General features: G+C 35.9%; 1 protein-coding gene across 1 annotated transcript in view; it reads left to right on the top strand.

The window, feature by feature from the left end:
* Positions 1-18,844, top strand: part of LOC145252790 (nitric oxide synthase, inducible-like) — a 140,300-nt gene that overhangs the window by 58,423 nt on the left and 63,033 nt on the right. The window contains exons 13-15 of the mRNA XM_080112737.1: positions 3,656-3,691; positions 8,116-8,290; positions 15,423-15,549. Coding sequence (XP_079968863.1) covers positions 3,656-3,691; positions 8,116-8,290; positions 15,423-15,549 — 338 coding nt within the window. The remainder of the gene's footprint in view (positions 1-3,655; positions 3,692-8,115; positions 8,291-15,422; positions 15,550-18,844) is intronic.

Below are 18,844 nucleotides of genomic sequence, written 5' to 3' on the forward strand. Positions count from 1 at the left end.
CCTTTAAATATGAACACAAACTATAGAAATATCTTTTTGTGAGTGTGTTAAAAATGGAATTTTCCGCATAAGGCTAGAGTAAGCAGAAAACTAGATTCTTCTATGTATTTACTATAATTAACGTACCTGCTCTGACGCAGTATACCCATCAGGTCGATGCAAAATTTTTGATGGTTTGTAGAACGGGTATTTGAAACCATTGAAACTTATTTTATGCATATGGTTATTAGTTAAACATATCCTCATGATTAATTTATAATTTTGTCTTTCAGTTTATTAAAACACCATTCATATTTTGCTGCAATTTTCTCACCCATGTTTTCCCCCTAAAACTACCTTTTTTAGTCAACACGATAATGCTTGTCCTTATACAGCACTGCTGACCAAAGATCGTTCAGGAGAATTTGGTTGAGAAATCTTGCCCCATCCTACATCGGAATATCACTTATTACGGGGATTACAAAATCATTTAGATGACCTTAGGTTAATATCATGAGAAGAGATTGAACATGAATTAGATTTATATGTGATCCCAGTGGCCCTACCGACAGCCCGCCAACTCCAAATGTCGTGTGGATTTTTCGTTCATCTTCTTGTCTTCTGGTGGCCGTAGCGTCAATTTTCACCAGCGACTGTCGATAAGGATGCACGCGGGTCCACAAGTAGAAAAATAAAACAAAACACAACATAGGAAAACACAGGCGCCGATAGTTCAATCGGTTGGAATCTGGGTGTGTGTGTGTGAAAGTACCCTCTATACGCTGAGATCCACATTTATATCTACTGTCGAGGCCGTCTTCGTCGGTTAGTTGATTAATTCATCTCTGTTTGTTCAAGGGCTCTCGATCTGGTCCAAACCATGATCTGTCTTTAGTGACGTTCAAACTTCAACTGTCCACCTCGGAGTTCAGGCCTCACCTGACTAAGCGCCCGACTGACCCTCCCCCCTCGGCAAGTGCCGTTCCTATTGTTCGATCCTTAGTGATATCTATCAGTCAAAATCTTGAAAAGGCAAAATACTATGCAAGATTTATCAGAGTATACTTTGTCTTCAACGTCTGACCCACTGCACTATACCTGGTATCTAATTCAGCATTTATCTTGGGTGGCTATAGCCGACTTCCTCCAAAGGAGAAAGTTTCTAAGGAAACTTAAATTCACTAGTGGTTTCCAGTTGCACGTCTCATTGCACTCTTTTCTACTGTCACCTTAGATGCCCTCCAACTCCTTCTTTATTATTGCTTTGACTTCAATGTGGTTCTGTCTCCAGTTAGCCTTACATATCAGAATGCATATTGATAATATACAGAAGGTGAAGCTGTTCGTCACACACTAATTAAAACGCTACCATTATTTCTCTTTCTCTGCGTTAAGAACAAATTCCTATCCATTGTCTATTGATAGGTTCTTTTATTACTCGCTAAACCTACTTCCTTTTCTTTTGTCATTTATCCTTTATTATTTTTTCCTAGACCCAGCACTCAATAACCTCAGTCCCATATATTTTACTTTAAAACCTAAATAATTTTACAAGTGAGCATCTATAAGCTCGTTGACAGATGGAACCAAATTATAGAGAGCAAAGGCCGTTATTGTTTTGAATAAATATTTTTAAGGACGAGAAACAATTTCTTCTTTTTGGGCGAATTTTATTTACGTAGCGTCGGCATTTCAAGATATTGGAATTTTTAACAGCCTTTAAACAGTCAGAATACATAAGTACTACCGATTCATGTATTACTCGTTTGAAACATTAGAGAAGAACTTGCTATTAAGGCTTTATATTTGGAAAGCCATTCTTAATATGAAGAAAGGGGGATTTCACGTTGACAGCATGTTAAAAGTAATTTTCGGTTTAAAGTTTTTTTTTTTCTTGATTTAATGAATCTCACGTTTTCAATGAAACTTAACGTTTTCTGACAGCTGATTGGCTAATCATTTCGGTATCTTCCGGTTGCTTACGTACCCGCCGGAAGATGTTGCCGCAAAGATGTCGGAGATTGGGTCGTACACTGGATAATGATAATGTGGTATTTATTCATTTATTTCATGTTTAAATTTAATGCAATCAGTTTTCAAAAACACAGTTTTTCATTTTTAAGATTAAATTTTAAATCGGCAAAATCTTTTGCATCGATCTGATATATCTTTTTTTCTCGGATGTTAAAAAACTTTATAATTGAACTTTTGAAGTTGCAAACGTAATCAGTTTTGCAATGATTTTTTTTTTGTATTTAATTTAATAACTGAATATATATATATATATATATATATATATATATATATATATATATATATATATATAAGGGAAACTGTCTGTCTTTCTGTCTGTGTACATTTCTCTACACAATAACTCTGTCAATTTTCAGTCAGCAGACTCAAAATTTGATATGCAGGGTATGGAGATTTGGGGAAATTTTTGTAATCCGTTTCGGCCAGAAATTTGGCTGTTAAAAGGTCAAAGTTCAACGATTTGGTCTTTGAGAACTCTACCAAACTCATCCGACAATTTTTGGGTCTAAACACTTGAAATTTTAGATATAGGTTCCTTGGACAAGGGTCTAACTTAATAACTTGATTTGAGCCCAAAACAATAAATTTTAAGGGATCATAATAGGGGTCAAAGTTTTTAAAAAATTGACCTCAACGGTCTCTACCAAATTACTCAGACAATTTCTGGTCTAAATATTTGAAATTTGACATAAAGGGTATTCAGAGATATGGAAAGCTTTTTAATCGGTTTGGGTCGAAATTTGAGCTACCAATATATAAATGTATATATGTATGTTTGCATGTCTGCCTAAAACTTTCGACAGAAGCGACGGATTTTCACAAGATTAGTATCGTTTTGAAGCTCGACCCTTCAGAAGACAAATACCGAAAATTGGCTAAAAACATTAATTTCTTCACCCTCAACTGACCACTTTTTTACAGGGAGGGGTCGCTTTTTTCACCGATACTTTCCTAAGTCATCCCCTCTTTTCGATTGTCTAGCCTTAATTTAAACCTACGTCATTTCCGGTTTGGTGGTGGTCTTAACAGCAAAGACGTCACGTTTTTTCCCCGTTCTTTTTCTCCTTCGCGGTACGGGTTCGAGCCTGCCTTCCTACTATCACTTTTTTTTTTTTTGCTCAACATACACCTCCAAACACCCGGGCAACGCCGGGCTGAAATGCTAGTATATATATAATCTTTATCTCAGTGTTGTGTGTCTTCTGTGCTTTTTTTTTTTCAGCATTTTCCCACTTCGGCAAGAGAGAATTGAAGCACTCTCTTTGATTCTCCTTTGTTGTTATTGTTGTTTTTTTGTTTGTTTGTTTTTTAAAGGTGCGTTGACTCCATTAAAAGTGCGTGAATAAGGTTTAGACAAAAAATAATCTGACTCGCCAAAAAGGAATGCGGATAAGAACAAACAAACATATCCGATTGGAAAAGGTTGATTTCTAACCTTTCAGTAAATGAATATAAAGAGACAAAAGCAACGTTGTATTAAAATATATTATTTTCAATGACGAAATATAAAGCCGGTAGTAGTAGTAGTAGTAGTAGTAGTAGCAGTAGGAGTAGCAGCAGTAGTAGTAGTAGTAGTAGTAGGATTTTTTGTTTTGACGAAAAGTAACTAAACACTTGTTTTTCTTTCTTTCTATCGTTACAGCAAATACGATCCTGTCCAAGATTTCAAAGATGTCCGGTATGCAACGATCATCTCTTATTTTGGATCAATCAAAACCCTTTCTCTGTCTGTCTGTCTGTCTGTCTGTCTGTCTATCTATCTATCTATCTGTTTGTCTCTCTCTCTCTCTCTCTCTCGCGCGCGCTGTCTTTTCTCTCTCTCTCTTTCTCTCTCTCTCTCTCTCTCATCCACACACGTTTCCTTGTTTGTTTTTTTGTTTGTTTTTGTACTGTTTTATTACCCAAAACAAGGCACAGCACCACTAAGTCGCAAAGGGATACTATTTGGGATCAGATTTGACGGGATACTATGTGGGGAGTTGAGCAGCGAGATGTCTGTCCACATTACACTTGAACTTGTGTATGTCAGTAAAGTCAGGGAAGCAGGGACCTGGGAGGGAATTCCAAAGTCTAGCAGTTCGAGGGAAGAAGCTGTTCGGATAGAAAGCTTTATGGCATTTAAGGATCTATATAGTGTAGGGGTGGGATTTTGCTGCTTGTTTAGTTAGCCAGGGTATTTACGTTGAAGAAGTTTGTTCGAGCACTTACCATTAAAGTACTTGTAAAACAGGCACATGAATGCTACATTTCGGCGATGGGACAGAGGTGTGAGTTTGGCCGACAGTGCGGGTCCTATTAGGTAGACGACTCTTTTTTGAACCCTATCTAGGAGCGAGAGACTAGTGGCCGATGCGCCAGCCCAGATGTGACAACAATATTCCATGCATGCATGGACGAATAGTGGCTTTGTACATATACAGGATACTCTCAGGTGTGAGTACCTGTCTAGCACGGTAGAGGAAGCCCACCTTCCTCGCATAAGCCTTGGCGATTACCTCAATGTATTTGTTCCAATTCATGTTGTTTGTGAATGTTAAGCCTAGGAGCTTGAGGGAAGTACTATCAGGCTGTTTATCATTCGTTGTGGCAATCAATGGCTGAGCTTTCTAAGTGATTTGTTAAATACTGCTAGAACGGCTGATTATGTTTGTGTAGTGAAAGTAATGCAAAACGTGACTTACACAAGCGGCGGCACCTCTGTCTATTCTGTCTATTCTGTCGGGTGACGAAATCGGGTAAATGGAAACAAGAAAGAGAAAAGAAAAACTTTCGTCTATAGACGGTTTATTAATGCACATATGGCATTAATTTGCATGTGAGGACAATGGCTGCTGTGAAAAAACAATGAAGAGATAGCACAAAACTTCTTTTTTTTGGACAGCTGAGAGAGAGAGAGAGGGGGGGGGGAGAAAAAGAAAGAGAGCGAGCGAGAAAAACAAAAGATTAAAGGACCATATATATATATATATAGAGAGAGAGAGAGAGAGAGGAGAGAGAGAGAGAGAGAGAGAGAGAGTAAAAACAGTTGATGAAGATTACAGTTGAAGTCGGGAGTTGGCAAGTAGGAATTTGGATAAATATTTATTATTATTATTATTTTTAAATCTCAGTTTCATTTAGTTTGTCCGTCAGATAGATAGATAGATAGATAGATAGATAGATAGATAGATAGATAGATATAAACTTTGCAGGTTAAAGCTCAATAGAGTTTTTTTTCGTCCAGAGCATGTATAAAAGAACAATACAATGTTAACTCACCATATTCTTTTTCACCTTAAAAACACACACACACACACACACACACACACACACACACACACACACACACACACACACACACACACTTGACGGATCATCTCGTCGACTTGACGGATCATCTCGTCGACATATGGACAAAAGTGAAATAGATTTATATAGTCTGGATTTTCCATAACTTTTCGTAAGGAAAATCCCCTTACCAAAAAAAAAAAAAAAAAAAGTTTCCAAAAACATCAGAAAATAAAACCAAAAAGCATTTATACATACGCAAATTCAAATCAGGAACATGATATATTATATTAATATTTACTCTATGGACACTATAAAGACACGATAGATATCATTTGGGGGCACTTCTCCTGCAGCCATGTGCCGATTATCAATTAAATGGTTAAAGATTTGATTCCTTGCATGAGAGTAGTGATAATCAAGTCGCATTGAAAAATTGTAACAGGAAAGTATTTCTGTCGATGACATTAAAACTTCCCTTTCTTGTGTCGCGCACAGTCGTTATATAATACTGCCTGCCGCTTCCGAGCGCAATGCAATGCTCTTTGTAAATAAAAAGACCACTTTAGACCGGTGGTCAATGTTTATATAAAGGCATAACTGCCTCAAGGTGGGATTGAAACAACCATGCAATGGTTATCAACCGGGGTCCATGTGGATCCCCATGGTACATGTAACGTTAATATTGGTTCAGTCTTCCTTCAAGATAAACTGTTGATATATGTTCTTTGGTTTTCTTTACATTACTGAAAAATAAAATAAGCGATAAGGGTTCACCAAAATACATTAAAAAGAAAAGAAAGTCATGATTAAAAATAAAGGTTGAGAACCATTGAACGAATAAGTCGACGCTTATAACTCTCTCTCTCTCTCTCTCTCTCTCTCTCTCTCTCTCTCTCTCTCTCTTTCTCACTCACTCCATCCATATATATAGAGAGAGAGTTGGCCAAAAGTCACCGTTTTAATTTTAAATAACTTTTTTATTTCTAAGTATTTTTTAATTTCTTAATTTTTTTTTTTTCGATCCTGAAAATTAATTATGGACAAATTCAGTATCGTCCAACGTACAAAAATCGTACAATTTTCCCATCAAAAAAGTTTTATCCATTTCCAAGTTACCTACATCTAAAATTTTAAGTGTTTAGACCCACAATTGGCAGAGAAATTCGGTAGAATCTGCAAAGGACAACTCTTTCAACTTTGACCTTTTTGGTGCCAAATGTTCGCCCTAAAACTGATTAAAATGCTTACCGCGTGTCTGAATACCCGTTATGTATAAATTTTAAATGTTTAGGCCCAAAATTGGCTGAGTAGTTTGATAGACACCGCAAAGGTCAAATCTTTTGAACTTTGACCCCTTCGCAGCTCAAATTTTCGACCCAAACCAGTTAAGAAAAGCTTGCCTTATTTCTGAATACCCTTTATGTAAAATTTCAAATGTTTAGACTAAAAATTGGCTGAGTAATTTGGTAGAGACGGCAGAGATCATTTTTTTTTTTTACTTGGACCCGAATTTTGATCCCTTAGCAATTATTTTTTTTTGACTCAAATCAAATTAAAACGTTTGATCCATGTCCAAGTAACCTACATTTAAAATTTCAAGTTTTAGGCCTTAATTGGCGGAGGAATTTGGTAGAGTCCTCAAATGTCAAATCGGTGACCTCTGTTTGTTTGTGTGAGGAACGGTTTCTACTAAAATAGTCTGGTTTTAATCGGTAAAAGTAACTACTAAAGTGAGAAAATTGAACAAAAATTAAACCTGGCAGTCAACTAAAAGTGTTACTTCTATGCATGCGCAAATATACATTTATATCTTTAACAACGATATTTTTTAAGTTTTTATATGTGCGTAGACTTAGGTCATATGGTAACTAATAAGACTGGGGAGCTACATGTTTAGGTTTAAATTCTAAATGATAGCATCCAAGTAATATTTTTTCTTTTACTTTGGAAATCTACTATTAGGTACAGTATAATAACCAATACATTATTGGCTCTATATTAATAAATATGAAATCTGCATGAATTAAAAAAATCATATTTAAGTGCATGTTACGACCGGGCCACGGCGAGCGGCTATTACTAGAGAGAATTGGTTCTATAATAATAAATACGAAATTTGCATAAATTAAAATATTATATTTAAGTGTATTTTACGGCTGGGCAGCGCCAGACGGCCTGCTAGTATATATATATATATATATATATATATATATATATATATATATATATATATATGTGTGTGTGTGTGTGTGTGTGTGTGTGTGTGTGTGCGTGCGTGCGCGCACGAACGAGCTGACAGGTAATAATGCGTGTGTGTAATTTAAATTATCTATACTCACTTCTTGGGTTTTCCTTCGCTTATCTCGCTTTCTTGACACCTCGTCCTCCCCATCCCCTAGCACCCGAATGACTCCACTCTTCTACTCGAGTATCATACCTAATGGTTCCCCACCCCCATTATTCTGTCTCTCTTCCCTTCTATCCTCACTATTCCGAAATAAGACATACTATGGAGGTAAGTTAATCAATTTTAAGTCAGCTACAGACCTAACTAGTTCGTCTCGTCTAATGAGATTGGACTAAGTTTGTGTTGGATTCTTTCATATATGTGTACACACACACACACACACACACACACACACACACACACACACATATATATATATAAATAAATATCTATATACACATATATATATATGTATAAATATATATACACACACACATATATATATGTATAAATATATATGTGTGTGTGCGCGCGTGTGTGTGAAATTTATGAATATCACTCTTTAAACTGCGACAATATTTATACTAATTTCATTTTTCTTTCAGTTTTTCTGTTTTTGGATTGGGTAACAGTTCTTATGCTGATTTTTGCGCGTTTGCTCGTTTTGTGGACGATTGTCTCATCGGAATTGGTGCCAAGTCCCTCCACCCGATTGGGGAAGGGGATGAACTCGGTGGTCAGCAGGAATCCTTCAAGGAATGGTCGAAAGAAGTTCTGAGAGTAAGTGAACGGCTATTCCGGCTTAGGACTGAGCTCCATGAAAGCCATCGTTTATTGCAGCAATATGGATTTGTGCGCGGGATCGAATATGTATGTAAGCAGCATATAATTCTGTGGAATAAAAAGAGAGTTTAGGGTTGTAGACGAAGGGGTTAACATTTATAGTTAATATATATATATATATATATATATATATATATATATATATATATATATATATATATATATATATATATATATATATATATATGTGTGTGTGTGTGTGTGTGTGTGTGTGTATGTATGTATATATATACTGTATGTATATATATATTGTATTGTATATGTATATATATATGTGTGTGTGTATGTATGTATGTATATATATATACTGTATGTATATATATATTGGGGTGGAGAGGGCTCCCGTAAGCCGTGGTGAAGGCAACCTTTCTAGGAGAAGAAAATCTCTGATTTAAAAAACCATAAAGCGGGAGACCAGTACCCGCATTAAGCTGGTCTGCAGTTTAATTTGTTGCTGGCTATCTTGCTCTTGCTTGTTGCTGGATCTCAACATTTTGAACCGAGAGAGAGACTTAGCTGTCGTACAAAGCTAAGACTCTGTAACATCATCTTTGTATAGATACTCCCTCAGGCATTTGGGCTCATGGATTTTAAATGTCTGAGGGAGTGGCACTCGTCTGACAAGACGTTGCAATCATCATATATATATGTCATTAGCTTCATCATAAGGAAACAAAACGTTCATGTTGTTTTATGTTTCATGAAAACACTGGATAATAGTTAACTTACTTAACTAATTCCTTAGTGTTGGGACGATTATTCGGAATCGGGAATCGGAAAAATCGGAACATTTGTAGGTATCGGAATCGGTATTGGATGCGGAAAAATTAATGCCGATTTTCCGATGCAAAAAAAAAAAAAAAATGATTCCGTTAATTGTCTTCTTTTTTTTTTTTTTTTTTTTTTTTTTGATTTTGCATAAAACTGAGTCTTCCATTGCTGGTATTGATGATAAAATAATAAATATTTATTGATTTTGAACTAAAACCTACAAATCATCTCCCGCAAATGTATTTTTCACGTTTTCACATTAACTATGTATTTTACGGCAATCGAGAAAAATAATAACTGTATTGTTAAATGTTTAGATATTATTGTTAAATTAAATATTTATATATTACTGTTAAATGTTTAGATATTATTGTTAAATTAAATATTTATATATTACTGTTAAATATTCATATTAGATATTTATAAAGAATCGGAATCGAAATCGGTACTTGTATCAGAATCGGGAATTTAGTTCGGAATGGGCAATTGTATTGGAATCAGGAAAATAGTGTAATCGTCCCATCACTAATCTCCATAAAGATTTTCTCACGCGTGAGGCTTTCGCCATCTCCACAAATCTACTATCAGATTATGTATGGAGTGCTGCTGTCATATTTGGTGAATCTCTGTCTTTATATGCAATTTGATTATCCCTACCTTTGTTTTTTCTATGCAACCTCTTTTACACAGACGTGATGTTGCCAGTCTCAGTCTTTTCTTTAAATACTATTATGATATGTGTTCTTTAAAATAGTTTGATTTATTGCCTCTTTCATTTGTTGTAATTTTTCTTTCTTCTGTCAACAGGTACGAAAATATTGTATTAGGTTGTTGCATAAGTTTCCGCCGTTTTTAAAGAAAATCAACTAATTTTAACAGCAAAAGTAAGTTCGTGTGGGATCCAAGCTCCAGGCTTTTATGTGAATCACATTAATTGAAGATGGCGTGAAATTGTCGCAAAATCGTGCTTCATCTTTTCACCCAATTCTCTACATATCTGAACGCCATCTTCTTTCAAAAAGAACCCTGAGTTGGTCTTTGTCTATCGAAGAGCGTCACTGAGATCAAAATTACCGTGTTTGAATCTGGTAAACCAATTTCGAACAGTTCTCTCAGCTTTAGCGTTTTCTTCGTATACGGCACACTCACTTCACTCACTTTTTGACCTCGATTAAAGGCGAAAAGAAAGAGGTGTCGAAAATGCGATTAAAAAAACATCTATTTGACAATCCATTTGATGGTTCTGAAAAACGAGAAAAAAAATTATATGAGCAAAAAGCGATTACCATTTTCTTGTAGAACAGAATATGTGCTTTCTAATGCTATATAATACTTTGCCAAATATCAAAACGTTTTAGAACAAAATTTTTTTATGAAACAGCAAAAACTTACGTAACCACCTGATATTTCATAAAAGCTTTTCTTTCTCAAAATACTTATTCCGACTACGAAAGATTTTAGGGTGGATGTTAGTCCCAATCTTTTCTATGAATACTATTATGATATATATGTTCTTTAAAACAGTCTGATTTATTCCCTGCTTCATTTGTTTCATCTTGTTTGATTCGTTGGTTTAGTGGTTTCTATCAATTTGCTGTTTCGTTGTAATACCTCATTATTACACAGCTTTCTATTCCAGTAGCTTCTTGCCAAGAACTTCTAGCTTGCGGAACTCTCTTCCTCGTATGCATAGGGTTAGTCTTTTTTCAAAACCAATAGACATCTCCTGTCTTTTATACCTTTTTGTTGGCCCATTACATCAAGTGGCTTCACACCTTGTCTGGAGCGATTTTCACCAAGCAAAAACTTATCTTAGTGCCGTGTGTAAAGTAGTTTCAGAAAATATATGGTTTTATGCTTTCATTTTGAAAGACCTATGCGGATTTCGTTAACAAGCAGTCATGAATTACAATTTCTATATAGATAGATCTCTACAATATAAAGTGATCGCATAGAATTGTAACAGAGCTGTTGCCAATCCTGGCTTAGCGGCAGCAGCTATATGCAAATGACCAAGCCGGCTGCATGATAGCGCAACAGAGATAAAAAGGGCGCATGTGTTAAGAGAACAGTATTCAAGACGTGTTTGAAACAAGAGGGAGCGGAAATAGACGTGTTATGCACGTAGCCCGAGAGCGACATGAAAAGACGTGTCCTAAACATGGTCGGACAAAGACAGGGTACCACGTGTTGAACACAGCAGAGTCTTGTTAAGCACATTGGAGTATGGGAAGACTTTTGAACAAGAGACAAGGAGTTATTCTGGAAGTACTTGTAAATAAATGTCTGTTGTTTCAAGTGTTGAATTCTTTCCTTGTCTTTGCTATTTGCAACTGTGTACACACATTTACACAGTTGCAAGGAAACGTGTGGATCCTGAGTGCTGACATGTAATAATTATGTTACAGAATTTTTCAAAGTCACACCCAAATAGCAATCCGTTTAGCATCTCGATACTTGAATCAAACATGTCTAATTTTTTATTTATTCTGCTAACTATAGGCACGAAAATATTGTCTTTCACGGCAGTGTTTCTTTCTCAAAATACTTATTCCGACTACAAACTTTTTAGAATGGATATTTTTCTACACTCACCGAATATTTTAAAACGCTAATTGGAAGCCAACTTATATTTCATTCGTGCAGTTTATAAATCAATTATAAAAAAAGTCTATAATCTAATAGGTCCCACGCTGTCTGCCAAGCTCCAACCTCAGTCACATCGCAGCAATGTTGTATCCTTGTGCTTGTTTTAAAGGTACTTTAACGAAACGTGATTTGCATTTGTATATACTCAATATAAACACTCCTGAACCGCCCGACTAACTATCAAATGTGCGATAGCTATAAAATTACATCCCTTTTCTGTAGAAGGTTCTAGATATCGAAAAAAATCACTTTATTCGCTTCCATACTGTTATTTTATTTATGGTACTCATGCAGAGAGTGATCCAGACGTAACTCAGCGCCCGCTCGGCTTTCCCCAGTACATGACGTCAACAGCCGGAGTAAACCAAGCATCACCAAGGAAATTAAGCCGTCTGGCGTAACATAAAGCTGAGCCAATAACAATGTAGTGCGATGATTTTCAACGCGACGCGCGAGTTGAAAATTCAAAGCAGCAGACGACAATTTGGAAGAGGAAGAAAAGAAAACAAATTAGTAAAAAAAAAAGAAACCCACCATTTCGTACTTTCACGTCAGAAAAAAAAAACATGAATTTTACAGCCTTAAGTGAACAACTAAAAACACCAGATGGAGTCCTCGATTTTTGTCAAGAAAAAAAATTACTGGCACGGACGAAAACTTGTGCATCATGTGGACACATGTGCAATCTTATTATAAGAGGAACGGTAAGTGATGGCTATGCCTGGAGGTGTCAGGCTACCAAATGCCGAACCTTTATATCATCCGGACTGGTACTTTTTGGCCAAGTCTAGGCTGACAATTGCCATCATACTTAAAATAATCTACTTGTGTGCGTTCGAGCGAGCAACACAGAAAGACTTCCAGCGCGCATGCGGAATACGATCTACGCACACCATTAATAAAACAACAGCAACATCTGTTTTAATATGAAAAAAAAACAAAGTATCCCACCCAGTTTTGTTACAATTTTTCTAGTTTTCAGGTTTACCCTTGAAACCCCCTCCCCCCAAAAAAAAACAAAACAAAAAATACCCCAAAAAAACAAAAACAAAAAAATTTGTTTCAATTTTTCTTGAAAATTTTTTTTTTTAATTCCTTGAAAGTATTTATTTCACTAACTTTTGAACCTTTTCTCGAACGAAAGAATCTTTAACATTATTTATTTAAATATATATATATATATATATATATATATATATATATATATATATATATATATATAGCAAAAAGAAAAAAAATTGTAATAACATTTTTCTTTACAGTTAATAAAACTTAAAATTTAAGGTAGGTTTTCTTTTTTTGATAGGCTTTCATCGGCGACGCTCGGCTTACTCCGGTTGTTGACGTCATGATCCGGGGAATGCCGAGCGGGTGCTAAGTTACGTCTGGATCACTCTCTGCATGAGTACTTATTTATTTTTGCCCTCATAGAAATTTTATAACTTGAAATTTTGCGCACCTAAGAATTTTCTACCCTGGCTATTTTCCGCATCCTACGCTATTGGTGGGAAGATATCTAAAAAAAATTTTGAACAAGAATCGTACGCGCCAACAATCATGTCTGTCATTTCTTCCTGGCTATTCAAAAATATTCTAAGGACTAGCGGGGGTACCCGGCGTTGCCCGAGTGTTTGTTTCCGGGACGAGGGGGGGAGTTTTAAAAAATGTTATGGTAGGTAAGTAGGAAGGATCAAACCCGGAGTCATGAGTAAAAGTAGGAAAATAAAGTGTGAAAAAAAAACATCTGCAACGTTAACAGTTCGGCCACCAAGAAAAGTCCATTCCAGTTGTTTAGGAAAAAAAAACAAAAAAACAAAATTAGGAAAAAAAACAAACAAAAAAAACGACTACGGTAGGTCGGCGCGAACGTGAAAATATAATGTGAATTGTCCAGCACGCTAACCACTACGCCACAGAGGACTGCAGCTTAGTTTAGTGATTTTAAATAACTTCACATGAAAGAACTACGAAGCCAAACGGGTGTTCTCTTCTCAACTGTTCCTTGTGAACGATCCCCAAACGGTGTTAAGTGGTGGCAGGGGGAGGAGGAATTTATTAGAGAGAAAATATTTTACCACTTCCATTGATCTTAACCGATTTTGGCCGTGACTTCTCAGCAGAAAAAGTATAGAAATCTAAGATTATCGAGGAATTTGAGAAATAATAAGCCTATAACACACCTCAGATATTGTTCTGCCGTTTGTGCATATTATATTTGCATGAAATATCTTGATTTTTAATCCTATTAATGTCAAAATCAGACGGGAAAAAATGAGTTCATTTTATTTATATAGATAGAATAGAAGAAGAAGAAGAAGAATAGAAGAGAAGATAGAAGAATAGAAGAAGATAGATAGATAGATAGATAGAAGAAGAAGAAAAGATAGAAGAAAGAATAGAAGAATAGAATATAAGACTAGAGAAGAGAAGAGATTATGTTTGTTACCGCAAGATCATATGGGAATATAAGTAATTATCTATAAGGTTTATAATGCTTATGCACACATTTTACATACGAATACGTTACCGCGTATCAAATAGCCACTCGAGGATAAGGGTTGATTGTTACCCCATTGGTGCTAAGAAATATATAAAATAAGAGTCGAAGGTGGTACTGGACGTATGTATATAGTATATAGTAAGTACGTTAGTATGGTTATTATATCAAAGTATATTAGTATATAGTAAGTACGTTAGTATGGTTATTATATCAAAGTATATTAGTATATAGTAAGTACGTTAGTATGGTTATTATATCAAAGAAACAGAGGACAGGAAAAAAAAGTAACCCACTTTCTTTTTAAACAAAAGCTTTTATATCTGCTGTTTTTAACAACGCTTCTTTTTTTTTAAATATTTAAACAGTTAATTTCCCCTTTTCCAACTGCGTGTGACTTTTTTGTCTTTGCTGTGACGTCACCTACGTCTCTCGAACACATTCTTTTTGGAACACCAGACACATCTCGAGCACGTGCTTCTTTGAACACCGGCCACATCTCGAACACGTGTTTCTTTGGACACAAGCCACGTCTTGACCACATACTTTTCTGAATACCGGCTACGTCCCAAACACGTGCTTTCCTGATCCGAACACCCGCCACGTCTCGAACACGTGCTTTTCTGAACACCAGCCACATCTCGAACACGTGCTTTTCTGAACACCGGCCACGTCTCGAACACGTGCTTTTCTGAACACCGGCCATGTCTCGAACACGTACTTTTCTAAATACTGTCCACGTCTCGAACACGTGCTTTTCTGTACACCGGCCACATCTCGAACACGTGCTGTTCTGAACATCTTTAACATGTTCTTTTAGGAACACCAGCCACGTATCGACCACATGCTTTTTGAACAACAGACACATCTCGAACACGTGCTTTTTGAACAACAGACACATCTCGAACACGTGCTTCTCTGAACACCTCCTTTTCTTCCGAACACGTACTTCTCTAGACACCTTTCTTCATCCAAATGCGTCTTTTTCTCTCTGCTATGACCTCGCATTGGCCGGCTTGGTCATTTGCATATGTCAACTGCTGCTGCTACAGTGCCACCAATTAAGTCTTACTTTTATTCTTGACCATTCTAAAATTTTCTCATCATTTGTCAGTTGTCTTTATTTTATACTTAAAATAATTGTTACTGTAGATTTCCTGTGAGGATTTCGGCCTTGAAGCAGTGAAGGGACTCGACAGTGATCAGTCGTCAGTGTGGACACCTGACAAATTCCGGACTACAATTGCGTTTGTTTCTGACCGCAAGGATATATGTGAATGTAAGTAATTATCTGGAAATGTTTTATTTAAATTTGATTAGCCAGTAATTACCGGCATCTTTTCTCTCTCTCTCTTTCTCTCTCTCTCTCTCTCTCTCTCTCTCTCTCTCTCTCTCTCTCTCTCTGTTCCCCTTGCTCCATTGATCTCTGATTATGAATAGACGACTCCAGGCGTATAAACCCCATTTTTTCTTCAATTGTTTGTCTTGACTTGGTCCTTTTTCAGGGTATCAACGAATTTCTTTGCCGACGGCGTTTCCTTGCTCAAGAAGGAGCACATAGAGGAACGCGTGCAGGTAGGAATGAGCGGTTAACAAGGTCAATAAACGTTCATATATGCAAATGAGATTGGACCATTGATAGGAAACGATGAGTTAAATAATCAGAATTTGATTATTTAAGTGTGTGACTCGACGAAAATTTGTTAACATTAATCGAAACGGCAATCAACCGGCTTCCTCCGAGGAGAAAAGTTTCTAGGGAATATCAAATTCAAAGGCGATCGCTATTCACATATATATCCCGGTCAAGGGCGATGAAAACTTTCTTTTCTTTTTTTTTTGCGGTTCTTGCAGGCAAATGTTGACGTCCTGCTACATACAGCGCCTAGTGTTTCCAAATACTTACGCATCTGGCACTATCCAGGCTCAATGTAGCTTAACTTTGATGATCTTATGAGAACGTGCTTATGCCGAATACTTATTACTTATTAACATTGGGCTTAAAAACGACCCTGTTGTAGTCAGCTGGGAAGCAGCCCCGCGGTATTGTATTCCGTAGATGGGGGAGTTTATGTAAACAAACCTGTTAAGAATCAAACATTATCAAAAGTAAAAAAAATAATTCTGGTTAAAAAAAAGTTGCTTGGTCTCTAAGAAGAACTTGGCTATAGGTAATCATCTCGGTTGGCGCCGCCTGCGTTTTGCGGTGTGCACAAATGACATAAGCGCGAAGGTGTTTATGTATATTAACGTGTATGTTTTGTTAGTGAGAGAGTATACGTACGAACTGGTGAGCGACATGTGTGTGTGTATATGTATGTATGTATGCGTATGTGTGTGTTTCGCCGTACGTACAAAAGTTTGTGCATGTCTCTTCCTGCGTTTGCTGAGAGTCTTCGCCCCAAAGAAGCCAGCAGGAGTGTGCCGCATGCCTGTGTGTTGTATTTGAAAGTGAAAGGGTGGAAAGAAAAAGAGAAACGCGGTGTTTGGGTTGTAAACGACGCGCGAGATTTGGAAATGAATATCTGTTGCGTCTCTAAATTTTGGAGATGAGGATTGGCTATTCGTATTAGTTGGACTACTGTTCTCATCTTGAGTGGATTTTCACAACATTTCGAGATCACATCAACCAAAACATTGTAAAGTAAATATAGGGTCCCATTCGGAATTTTGTCCAAATTCCCGAGTTTGACAAAAACATTCCGAAATTCGACACGATACAGCTGAAGAAGGTCAGAGGTTACATCGACCGAAACATTGTGAAAATCACACTGAAGATGAGAACAGTAGTTCGATGAATCAAAATAATGCGAATATCTTTTGCGTTTTGATTGGTTGGAAGGAACTACAAATTTAAACTTTTATCCAATTACAAGTCGATACATGAGAACAACATTCACTACTGCTGTTACTTCTAACAAGCTGTTATATTTTTACGCTTACCAGTAAATTTCGCTGCTACTTTGAGTGAAGTTCGAATCCAGGTCGTCCCACAGACAATAAAAAAAAAACAAAAAAAACATTAGCAACATTTATATGGTCTCTCCAGTAAGTACTGTCCTAGAAATAATTCCAACTAAAAAGATATCGGGGAAACCAATGCCAACAATAGAATTATCTGAGTCATCCGACATGAATGACTGCTCTTGCTATAATGTTTTTCAACATATTTTATTAAATTCTAGTACTTATATATGCAAATGCATATATATATATATACATATATATATATATACATATATATATACATATATATATATATATATATATATATATATATATATATATATATATATATATATATATATTAATTTTATTAAAAACTCGTTATTCCCACCTGGCGTAATCCGGGAGTTAAGTTAATGTTGGATTGATAAAACATTAAGAATAGAAAATTAATTTAAGGTCAAAAAATAGAATTGTATACATTAATCAAAATGGCTGACTTGTTTGTAAATTTTTTATTCGTATTATTTGGATAATGTGGACTACTATTCTAATCTTGAGTTTTATTCCCACGGCGTTTTGGTTGATGTAACCTTCGACCTTCTTCGGGTGTATCTTTTCGAAATCAGGAATGTTTCTATCGAATGGGAATCTGCAATATATATATATATATATATATATATATATATATATATATATATATATATATATAGTAATCCTCATACAGCATTTCGTTGTTTCACAGCTCATCAGTGTGGCTAGACAAGCAACTACCTAAAGCCAGGATCGAAACCTGACCGCCAAATGACAGTCGGAGCTTTTAACGGTTGCGCTATTTGGTTGCTGCTATGGAGGCAGTGAATTAACTATGTTTTTTCACGCACGCACACACACACATATATGTGTGTTGTGTGTGTGTGTGTTGTGTGTGTGTGTGTGTGTTTGCATATATAAGTACAAGAATGTAATAAAATATGTTGGAAAACATTATAGAAAGAGTTAAAAACATATTCATTTTTCAGAAAGGAAACACAAACAAAACGGATTGTCCTTAATCTGAGGGGTTTCGAAAGAAATACTTTCCTTCTCAGCAGAGGAAAGGCGTTAGCAAAATGCAGAAATCAGATTTTGCATGTAAAGTATTTAATGAAACCGCAAGCATCAAGTAGATCATACTTGCGTAAAAATGAAAAAACAGTGAAAAACAGGAGTGGTAGGGAGGGGGATGAGAAATAATTTCCCGTGAATCGATGCTCGAATCTATGGGGAGTGGAAAATTCAAAAACGGGAAGTCCGAATTATTTTTATAAAAAGAATGAGAAATTGTAGAAAGTGCGACAAAATGGGGAATTTAAACACGCTGGCGTAGTCAACATAAAACTCTTTATATATATATATATATATATATATATATATATATATATATATATATATATATATATATATATATATAAGTGAATTTGACCAAACTATTATGTCAATTTTCAGTCTACACACTCGAGATTTGACATAAGGGGTATTGAGATTTGGGAAAATCTTTTTAATCGGTTTTCGTCCAAAAAATTTCGCTGTCAAGGGGTCAAAGTTCAACGGGTTGTCCTTTGAAACACTCTACAGTACAAGATCAC

This window comes from Euprymna scolopes, chromosome 29, assembly GCF_053919585.1.
Source record: "Euprymna scolopes isolate OS-2025 chromosome 29, ASM5391958v1, whole genome shotgun sequence".
Lineage (NCBI taxonomy): Eukaryota > Metazoa > Mollusca > Cephalopoda > Sepiida > Sepiolidae > Euprymna > Euprymna scolopes.